General features: G+C 35.9%; 1 protein-coding gene across 1 annotated transcript; it reads right to left on the reverse strand.

The window, feature by feature from the left end:
• Positions 1-4,822: 4,822 nt before the first annotated feature.
• LOC112010882 (transcription factor MYB1) lies at positions 4,823-6,549 on the reverse strand. The gene is made up of 3 exons (XM_024043259.2): positions 6,145-6,549; positions 5,841-5,970; positions 4,823-5,601 (listed from the first exon to the last, which is right to left on the reverse strand). Exons 1-3 carry the CDS (start codon positions 6,275-6,277, stop codon positions 4,944-4,946), a joined length of 921 nt encoding a protein of 306 aa, XP_023899027.1. The 5' UTR covers positions 6,278-6,549; the 3' UTR covers positions 4,823-4,943.
• Between the last annotated feature and the right edge of the window lie 5,206 nt (positions 6,550-11,755).

An 11,755-nucleotide genomic window follows, 5' to 3' on the forward strand; every position in this document is an offset into this window, starting at 1 on the left:
TGCCAAGGGGTTACCTCCCCATTAATGCGGCCAGGGGGGTTAGTTGAATGCATTAAATGTGAGAGTGACAGCTTACTTTGGGGTTAGTCTCTCCTCAAAATTACCTTCGTCAGGCCGAGGACAAGGTGGTCCTCGGTGTGGATTGGGAAGGAAAGGCTTTCCCTCACCTTAGCCCTGAATAGCCTGTGCTCCTCGACCTGGGCCTTGGGCTTGCTACATGATGGGCCGAGGCTATCAGGCCCATGGGCCCCACAATAGCCCCTCAAAACTCTGCTGCACGTTCCCTCGAACGGGGAGGAGGGTTTTGATACCTGCGGATCCATTGGACGAATTGCCCCACTTCGGTTTATACTGAGGCTAGCGGCTTTTTGACTGCTCGATGTGCATTTTTAGCGTTTCAAAACTTAATGGGCGCCCACCTTAAATTTTGGCGGCACCACGTTTCCCACTTTCAACGGCATGATCTTTTGCTTTTATGAGCAAGCGGTTACATTTAGGGAACCTAAGGGGGAGTATAAATACCTGTTTGAACCGCCTGGTTTCATCATTTTCGCGCTTACAATTATTGATGCATATAGTTCGAATCTGGTTCGACTTGCACATTATCTAAAGAGTATCGTCACATTTCTGTAAGTCTTCTTTTTCTAGCGACCCCAAATTTCCTTGATTTCACTCTTCCTTTTCTCTTTTGGAACTTTTAGTTATCTTTGGGGAATGGGTAAGTTTAGGAAGTTGGTCGAGTCCGATGAGATGATGAACAAATTCATTGTTGACTATGGAATACCCAATAATGTGAATTTAAAGTACTGTGAAGACGTCCCATCAGAGGCCTTATCGGTACTCAAGTGGTTCACTCTGATCAAAGTTATCCTGCCAAGGGGTTACCTCCCCATTAATGCGGCCAGGGGGGTTAGTTGAATGCATTAAATGTGAGAGTGACAGCTTACTTTGGGGTTAGTCTCTCCTCAAAATTACCTTCGTCAGGCCGAGGACAAGGTGGTCCTCGGTGTGGATTGGGAAGGAAAGGCTTTCCCTCACCTTAGCCCTGAATAGCCTGTGCTCCTCGGCCTGGGCCTTGGGCTTGCTACATGATGGGCCGAGGCTATCAGGCCCATGGGCCCCACATATTTATATACTCCCTTTTAGAGATGGCTAATTAAAACATATAATATAATAAAATATTATGAATATTAGTTAAGTTTACTTCAAGTATATTTAGTTTCCACTTAGAGCATCAACACTCCAACATTGCCCAGTGATTAAAGTTTAACTTTAAAGCTAACCCATCTCAGCCAAAGTTCTAATCTCTATAAGTGCACTTTGTTCATTTTTTCTAATTTGTTAATTAGTTTCCACTCAGAGCATCAACACTCCAGCATAGCCTAGTGGTAAGAGTTTAACTTTAAAGCTATCCCATCTCAGCCTAAGTTCTAATCCCGATAAGTGCACTGACCATGATTGAACCCTACCGGTTCTATCTGAACCATATGATCCAACCGTGGATCAATCGATTCACGAGATCTCTTTGAAATCCGGTTCTACTTGCTTAAAAAACTGGATTTCAATTCGGTTTTCGGTTAACCTGGTTGGACTAGCCAATTCGGTCTGGGGCTGACAACCTTGAATGTCACCCGAAAATATAATTAATAATTTTTAAAAAACTATTAGTGATAATAATAATATTCATAATAAATGACATTGATGTTCATTTCACAATTGGAGCATTGTCACATTTTGGATCAATGAGCTTTATTCAACTAATCTGAATATAAAATTACATTTTTGTCTCTGAACTTTCATCACTCTCTTTACATCATCAAAGCATGATAAATAAATAAATAAATATTTATTTATATTTATATTTCTTTCCGTTATTTTTCTTCTTGTAAATCAAACAAGAATATTCTCTCTTTTTTTTCCATGTATATTTATTTATTTATATTTATATTGTATAGTCTTAGGTGAACATGCTTGGAAGTGTTTACATGTATCTGTAGATGAGTTACATAGTGTCAAGCTTTGCATAAAATGAAAGATAGAATATTGGAATTCTATGTGCAATCTCATTTTTTTTTTTTATCTCCTCAAAATGTTTTTTCTTCAAAAGTTTTTTTTTTTAATGGAAGAAATTTGTTTTAACAATTATTGCTCTTTATAAGGGGATTTTGTTTTTCATTCCATGTGTGTGTCATTCATATTTTGCATATGTTGTCACCTTGGTATCCATAGCACCTTGTTTAATTACATTCATGTTTGTATATGGATTCTTTGTGCCCTTTTGATCATCTTTATGTTTCCCTAGTGAAACTTTATAGCTTTTTGTGCCATTTGTCATTCATGATGGTTTTTGGAGATTCTACATGTCAGGGGGAGCAATACATGTCTTTGTAAAGGAGAGATGTGTTTTATTTACTTAGGGGGGAAGCATTATGTACTTTGGGGGTTTTGTGCCAATTTTTTATTGTTATACATATTCTAGAGCATTACTTGTTTATTATCTGCCATTGTTTTCCATATGATGCGTATAACATGTTTGTTAAGTGCTTTGAGGAAAAATAGGTTTGGAGCCAATAAAAACAGCTAATCCTAGTTCATGCTATGATTTCTCGAGACTGGTTGTTTTTAAATAGGCTAGTTTGTTTGAATGTGGGTTTATTCTTTGTAATTGAGTTATTAATGTATTGGACTTACTTCAGTACTTGAGGTTTTTATCGAGTTTTAATACGTCTTAAAGTTGTAATTGAAGATCAAGTTGAAAACACAAAGTTTGCTTAAGAAAAACTCAAGAAAAGTGCATTTTAGCATATACCTCGATAACTGGCTCGATACCTCTTGATAGTTATCTTGATACCTCCTCAACACCTCTCAATCTATTGAGAAACCTTCTACCTTCTCTATTCCTCCTCGATCTGTCAAGTTTTGTAGATGAGTAAAAATCAACAACGTGAAAAAACCCATAACTTGTTCATTTGAAATTTGAATTGAGATCGGTTTGAACTGTATTTAAAGGACATTATAAGCTATCTATTAGAAGGATTTTTATAGAGAGAAACACTCCATTTATGCGGCTAGGGTTTTTGTAATCAAGTTTTCTCTATTTCACCATACGTAAGGGTTTTAAAGAAAATCTGAAGATCTATTGTTGAAGAAGTTGAAGCCGATATAACCATCACAAACTTGTTGCTATGAAAAAAACCTTAAGATGGTTCTTGAAGTCAATTGGAGGTTCCAATTGTGATTGTGGATGGAGTGTTCATTTACTACAGAGTTTAAAGATTCTGAAGCCGTAGAAAGATTCTGCCGTAAGTTCATCTACTGAATTGTAGATTTTAGGGACAAAGATTTTGTATTAGATCTTAAACTTTTCTTTACTATAGTAAATTGCTTTTTGGGAAGGTTTCTCCCCTAGGTTTTTTATTGTGAAACTAGTTTGTTTCATTGGATTTCCTGGGACATCATATATTGCATAATATTGATGTTTGATTGTTTAGCCAATGCCTAGTCATAATAGATCTAAAAGCAATTACATCAGATGGTGGAAAGTTTTGCAAAATAGAAGAAGGTAGTCTTTTTACACATTTTGGCAAAAAAAAAAAAAAAAAAACCCCACATCAGTGGGTGTAAAATTGTGCATTTATACACAATTGCTACAGTAACCATGCATATATGCACGGTTATAGTAGCACTTGCATAAATATTTTATTAATTTTTTCTCTCTCTTTGTCTCTGTTGCTCTCACCTCACTCTTCCTCTCACCTCACTCTTCGTGATCAACATCACACCACTGCCACACGAAGAACTCGCCTGATCAACACACCATTGCTGCCGATCAACATCACACCACTGCCGCCGATCAACATCAAACCGCACGCCGCTTGATCAAATCGCCGCCAATCACTCTCCCCTCACTCTCCGTTTTTCTCATTTGATCAAGATCAAACCATTGCCGCCGATCAACTCGCTGATCAAGATCAAACCACTGCCGCTGATCAACATCAAACCACTACCGCACAAAGCCTGATCAAATCGTCGCCGGTCAACTCACTAATTTCTCGTTGTTTGATCAGTGGGTTTTGGGTTGGGTGGGTGATGATTTGGCTTTCGGATTGAGTGGGTTTCGGCCTAAATGGGTTTTTGATCTTGGGTTGGTTTTGATCTTGAATGATTTTTTGATCTTGGGTTGGTTTGATCTTGAGTGGTTTGCCAATGCCGATCGGGTAGTGATAATGATGGTGGTTGGTTTGAGAGGGAGAGAGAGGCAGTGAAGAAAATAAGTGAAAGAAAATAATAAAAAAAGGTAAAAAAATGAATATTTTATTTGAATAAAGGTGTATAACAGACAAATTGATGTGGATGTTTTGTAAAAATAGAAGTGTAGAATAAGAAATAAAAAAAGTAGGTTTTAAACGTGTAAAATGGAAATTTTTTTCCAGCAGTTGATGAAATTGCTCTAATTAACAAATTAGTTTTAAAACTTGTTAGTTCTATCAACCGAGATCTAAATTTTCCAAAATAAATGGTAGATAAAAAAGTGATATAAGTGATTAGAAGAAAGCCAATAAAAATCTATCAATTCAATTCAACTGTCATGTATGGAGCATTGGCCCTATGACATATTACATTGCAAACATTTTTAATTAGTCCATGGTCCATAATAGACTTGGTTCAGTTCTGATGCACTGAACCTAGCTAGTCTCCTCACAATCCAAACAGAAGGTTCTCATCCCACAATAGGACGCGCTCATTACGCCAGGAGTACTGCATATTCTCTTTGAAATCTATCTTAACATTCGTTTGGATTAGTCCACGCGTACAACTAAAGTGGATAATGAAAGGATAACTATATTGATAATGCGACCACACAGCACAAGTCTGAAAAATAAAAATAAGATATACAATCTTGTAGTTGAAAATATTAATATGAACATATAGTTTTGACTCAATTATTGTGCTAGCCATTCCTCTCCGGAATCGAGAAGTGAAGCCAAAGACTGAAGATTGGTAGCTACATTGGGTAGAAGTTGAACACAATCGCTAGTAGTCCAATCTTGCGGCAATTGTTGAGAGAGAATTAGAGGTTGTTCTGAAGTAGATGACAAATCATTTCTTCTAGTATCGTTATCGGAATAATTGGTTATGTCACACATATCTGGAAAGTCTGAGCTGAGAAGATCCGTCAAGCAAACTTCCTCCGTGTTGAAATTCATCATGAAATCCAACGAATTGAGATGATTATTATCATTATTATCTTCATATGTATCGGATTCCACAAGCTTATTATTTGTGGAAAGTTGACCAATATCCAATATTTGGTGTCCTGTCCCAACTGTCTCCAACTCCATGGAGCTAAAATAATGTTCATATTGGCTTGGCGGCTGTGGTGTGAGAAATACCTTAGAACATCTAATTGCTTTGGTCCGGATCACATGCGTGGATAAATTGCTCTGCTTTGATTCTTGCTTCAATTTATTTCCATAAGAATGCTTAGGAGTTTGAGCAGGGCATTGAGGGTCACCAACTCTTTTTCCTAAATTGGTGTTCCAATAGTTCTTTATTTCATTGTCTGTTCGCCCTGGAAGCCTCCCAGCTATTAGAGACCATCTAATTAAAAAAAAAATATACATATATTAGCTGTCTCATAAGTAACTTAATTTACTATATTGTCATGATACATGATTAAGTAAACAATGTATAACAGATTTATTTCAATTTTATAAAATTCTATCGCACTTATATATGTAATAAAGAAAATTGCAATATTGTTATATGATTGTTTATGTTATTAACCATATAATATATATAATTTTTCTTTGGCGAGAGAGAGAGAGAGAGATCTAAACCTGTTTCCCAAGAGCTTGTGAAGCCTAATGATGAGTTCTTCTTCATCCGGTGATATGTTACCTCTCTTAATGTCTGGTCTAAGATAATTCAACCAGCGAAGTCTGCAGCTCTTCCCACATCTTTTCAAACCTGCACAGAATTAACCATTTCATTTTTATGTGAGCTTCATATATAGAAAAACAAAGAGATCCCAAAAGAAGTCACATGCATGCATGTTTTTTTTGCTTTCTTATAAATACTAAAAGAAAATAAAGGAACTAGTCATTCACTCTCTTCAAGTCTTAAAATATTAATATATCTTACCTGCTCTTTTCGGAAGGTTCCTCCACTTACCGTCACCATGGATTCTAATGTATTCTGTGAGAATTTTATCTTCTTGAGCTGTCCAAGCACCTCTGTTCAACCCCTCCTTAGCACAACAAGCGCTTCTTCCCATTTGGCACTTCCTCTTCTTTCTTCTCCTCCCAACTCTCTCACTTTCTTCAATCTTGATGTTTCTCTGTGACTGTGATACTCTGTAAAGTTGTAATATTTGCTATTTCCTCTGCTCTAGGAAACCCCATACTTATACATATAGCTCACTTATGTCCTATTAAAATAATTTATCATTGTTTTTAGCATATCATAAAATTTTAATTTCTGCAGGACCATGTGTCTCATAGTCATAGCAAATGTGGTCCTCTTTCATTTAAACCAACGTGCCAAAATTTTTTGTACAGTGTTTTTTTTTTGGATAGAGTTATTAATTACTAGGTTCAATTTCTTTGGTGGATCTGCATCAAAACAAATAATATTCTTTGGTGGATCTAAAGACAATTTCCTTTTGCATGTCACAAAAAAAAAAAAAGACAATTTTGTGAAATGTGTATTGGGGACCACTTGTTTCGTGCGAACTTGTTTTGGGTTTTTTTTTTTTTTTTAATACATATATATATATATATATAACAGTAAAATTACCAATTATGTCTTCCAAACCGTGAAAAGATGAAAGCTTATGCACGAAGTAAGATATTTTAAAAACAAACCAATAATAGATTCGGAGACGTAATTTTCTTTGTTTATTGTGACTCCCTATTACGAGTTATTATAACCAATATACATGATAAAACTTGTTAGTTCATCAAAAGCGTGCTTGAAGATATTAATGGCCTTCTCGCTTGATGATTGATTGCAATACTAGCCAAAAAGAAAAAAAGAAAAAAAAGAAAAAGGAAATTAATCATCTATATTTGAAATGAAATGGGTCTATTTTGCGAATTAATATTACCTATTTAAAAGAGTATTTAGTGTTATATCATTTTAAATTGGCAAAAATACTATTTTTATTCTTACATTTTAGGGTCAAAATACTTGATGCTTATGTGTCAAATAAAATGATATTAAAAAAATTATAATTGGAATTTAAAGCAACTTTCACATTTAAATTGAAAAAAAAATTCTAAATTTTAAAGATAGAAAAGAAAATTTTTGGTAGGAACATTTTCTTGATTTTTCTTGGCAACCAAACATGAAAACACTTTCTTGATTTTTTTTTTTGTCTTAAATCCTTTAATTCCAAATACATTCTACAACATCTCACCTCTATACAATTGAGAAACATCCAAATAAAAAATAACCAAAAAGAAATTGAAACTTTCGAACACCAAAAAAAAAAATCTAGCAAATTTTGCCTAACAAGCAACAACTTTCTCAATATCCAAACAGAAAAATAAGAGAGAACAAACCCAAATGGAGAGGGTTCTCATCTCAAATTGGTGTCTTAGTGATGGCTCAAATCTAGTGGCTTTGATGAGGACAAATGCAACCAAATTTTTTACACAAAACCTAGATTATGAGGGTGACTTTTAAGGGCCCGTTTGGTTTAGAGCTAACTCAAACTCAGTTTTCAGTTTTCAGTTCTCATGACTCAAACTCAAAACTGATAACTCAATTCTCAAACTTCAGTTTCACTCAAAAATTGCAAATCACATGTTTGGGTTGAGTTCTCATTTACATATCTCTACCAGTTTTCTCCAAACCTGTGGACCCCACCACTAACAATACCCACTGTTGCTACCCGCGTCTCTCCATCTCTATCTCTCTATCTTCTCCCTCCCTTCAACCCACAGCCACTCACCGGCGTCGTCAACCACTACCAATCCACCACCACTAACCCAGCCACTAGCCACCATCAACCACTACAAACCGATCCACCACCACAAACCCAGAACCATCAACAAAACCCATTCATTAACAAAACCCAACAACCATCAACAAAACCCATTTATCAACCATTGACAAAATCGAAACTCATTCATCAAAATCAAAATAAAACCCATCGTGAATCACCAATCCCTCCTTCCTGAAGCCATATCGCCACCATTAGCATAAACAACCCAGCCACTCCAAGACCCCAACCCCACTGCCAGATCCTAATTCCACACTCAAATCACCAACTCTTTGGAACCACGAAGATAGAGCAAAAGTCTTGTTGCCGCCGAACCAAATCGTCAATTTGTTTCCCTTCCTCGCAACGGCGATCCACCTCCGTCAATTCTTGCTTGCCACCGTGACTACCACTATGCACACTCGCCAGCCCCAGTTGCAACGACCCACCATGAGCACCTTCCATCCCGGCCTTGCACCACCATGACCTTCACTTGTTCACTGTCGTTCTGCCGCAACTACCCATCGACCCGATCTCAAAGGTAACCCAGTACAACCCTCTGCGTTATCCACTTTCTTTAGCCCCAAAAAAAAAAAAAAAAACTCTCCAACCAACCCATTTTAGAAAGGTCTTGGCTCAGTCGGATTCGCCGGCGTCCCTTTTCTTTTCTCTTTTCTGGTCTTGCTCTCTCTTTGGGTCAGTGAGAAAGAGAGCTCTGGGTAAAAGAAAAAAAAAAAGATGAAGAAGGACTGAAGGAGAAGTGGAGAACAGGTTGGAGGGAGAGAAGTTATTTGATGGGATAAGTCAATTGGGTGGGCTCCACGAGGTCAAGAGATTTACGAAAATGCCACTGAACTCAAACTCAGTTTGACAGGTGAAAACAGAAAACAACATTTTGCTGTTTTCGGTTTTCATGTTTTTCACTCAACTCAAACTGAGTTTGAGTGATGAAAACTGAGGGAGGAAATCAAGCCAAACACTCTAGTATTCAGTGGGTCCCACATAATTTGAGTTTGAGTGATGAGAACTCAGTTTGAGTGATGAAAACAGGCTAATCCAAACGGGGCCTAAGTCTCTTTTACACCGAACCTTGAAATCCCAAAAATTCAAATCAAAACATCAACCCCTAGATCTACAATCAACCCCAAAACCCTTTTTTTCAAACCCTAATCACAACTAAACCCATACCCATATTCCAAAACCAAAGAGGAAACACAACACCCCAAAACCCCATTTTAAAATTTTTGTTTCTTGTTATTTTTTACATTTAAGGAAATTGTTCTAATTTTTTTAAATTTAATAATGTGGATTTTTTATGATTTCAAGGTGGATTTTTAAAGTACCAATTAAAAAAATTTATATTATTTTATTTGCCATGTGAGTTTTAAGTGTGCCAACTATACAAATTGCTTGTCTTGTACGTATTTTTCTTTAGTGAGTTGACAATAAAAATTAATTGACTACAAGTTGAAAATAATATGAACCAAATTGATTGTTATCAAAATGTAGGGACTAAAATAATATTTTTGCATTTAACATTTTAGGTGGCATGGTATTTTATACATTGTTAGATCCTAATATGAAGCTTTCTCCTTAAAAAAAAAAAAAAAAAAACCTTCCTTCCACATTGACATAGTATCTGCATTATGAGCAAATTTTAAAAGAGCATATGCAATTATATTGTGTCATATTTTAAATGTTTCATTTTATATTCTACTAATTACATTTTTGTCAAGTTCCATTTTGTCCATATATACATTTTTTTTTCCTTATAAAGTAATCAAAGTTTGAAAATGGAGGGAAAAAACTAATATCATACCCATAACATGTTGTAGTGGGTGGAAACTTTTTTTTTTGGAGATATTAGTGGGTGGAAACTTGAAAGTGAATACATACTAAAAATTGGGACAAAAGCTTTTTATTCTTTAGATTAGTATGCAAGAGATTATCATAGAGGGACAAAACTTTTCCTTACCATAAATTACTAGCAAAAAAAAAAAAAAAAAAAAAAAAAAACATTGGCTGAACAGCGTTTGATGGCAATTAATATCCTGAGTTAGGTTTGATTTTAATTTTGCCTAAGAAAACGGGAGCATGAGAACAGTCAAATTTACATCAGTTGAACTTATTGTTGCTGAAATTGAAAACAGAAAATGAAAAACAGAAATAATTTTTAAATATGTGAATAATGCTGTGTGACCTATTTTTAATTTTTTTTAATAAAGTAGATGTGGGTCCTGTAAACAGTACTGCTACAGTACCGCTACAGTTCCACTACTGTACTTTGTCGGTAAAATTTGACCTGCGTGAGACATAGCAGAAGCTTACAAAACTAAGTCTCAACACTCACCAATCGAATCGACCACCTTTAATTATTGCATTCATCTCTTCTCGAACTAACCTTCTCATCACCCGTTCTTGAAAGTTGGTTGTGGCACCCAACATTTTTCTGAAAGTAAAGTCTCTGACAAAAATGTCTATCAACATCTATGGGCCAACCTCAATGTGAACCGTCCATGTCTTGGTCATAGACATTTTGCACTTTTATTTATTTATTTATTTATATTTTTTATTCTGAATCATACTAACGAATACCAATTTGAGGAAAATTTTGACACAATTTTTATAAAAAATAAAAAAAGTTGTTAAAACATTAATTGTTTTTTTCTCTATACATTTTTTTTTAAATAAATTGTTAATCAATGTCCTAAGAACATCTGCTAATATTTCCTTTTTATTTTATGTCTCTAATAAACAAATAAAAGATCATCATTGATGATTGAACATCCATGACTTTAGTGTTTTTTTTTTTTAATATAAAATAGAATTTTTACTCTAGTCTAATTTAAGTGTATATGTATGTGAATTTTTCTCCTGGAGACTTGAATCCCCACACTTGCTCTCTATATCCCATAAGCACTTATATTTGTGGAGTGATCATTGCACTAAGAGTGTGCGATGGTATGACTTTTGTGTTTAGACCTAGCTTACTGTTCTTAAGTTTTTGTCTAATAACTTGTCAAGTTATCCCATATTATTGCATTGGATCAACTAGTTTTGTTTTAGTTTTATAACTATGATCTTCCAAAAATATCAGGTGATTATGTCACATATACCATGACGTGGCTAGCATGGCCTTGATTGAAGATATTCCCCGTAACAATATATAAAACTTAAAACCCTACAATTCTTAATTATTTTTTGGGTAAACTACATAAATGGTCCTTATTTTTTACACTATATTCTAATTATGTTAATTTAATACCTAATCTTTTAATGTAGTATCAACTTAATCTCTGCCGTTATCTTATAGGTTGAATAGTCTGACATGTTAAACGACCTATGTACGGCCCCCGCGTCATATCCTACATTGGGCCTTGGGCCCTGGCCTGGGTATATGGCCCATGAGGCCAATCCCTTTATACCCGGCAGCCCACCCCCGGGCCACGCGTACGGCAAGCCCGAGCCTTGCTTCTTCATCGTTTCTCGGCTACACCTTTCCATGGAGTAGATATTTGACTCACGGGAAGACCTGCACTGTACCTACCCGGCCTCGCCCCGGAGAGCCGCCGCTCCCGAGGACTATCGTGGAGGCAGGAACCAAGTTCCAATGCCACCCTCAAAATTTCCCATTCCTACCTGACCACCCACTTACGATCGATAATAGTGGACCGCCGGTCGCACTCGTTGGCAAGTAATTATGACCTCTCCACTAAACTATGGCCTATAAATGCAGGAAGTTTGGAGAAGAAGGGGGTTGGAAAAAAA

This window comes from Quercus suber, unplaced genomic scaffold (genome assembly GCF_002906115.3).
Source record: "Quercus suber isolate HL8 unplaced genomic scaffold, Cork oak 2.0 scaffold_823, whole genome shotgun sequence".
Classification (NCBI taxonomy): domain Eukaryota; kingdom Viridiplantae; phylum Streptophyta; class Magnoliopsida; order Fagales; family Fagaceae; genus Quercus; species Quercus suber.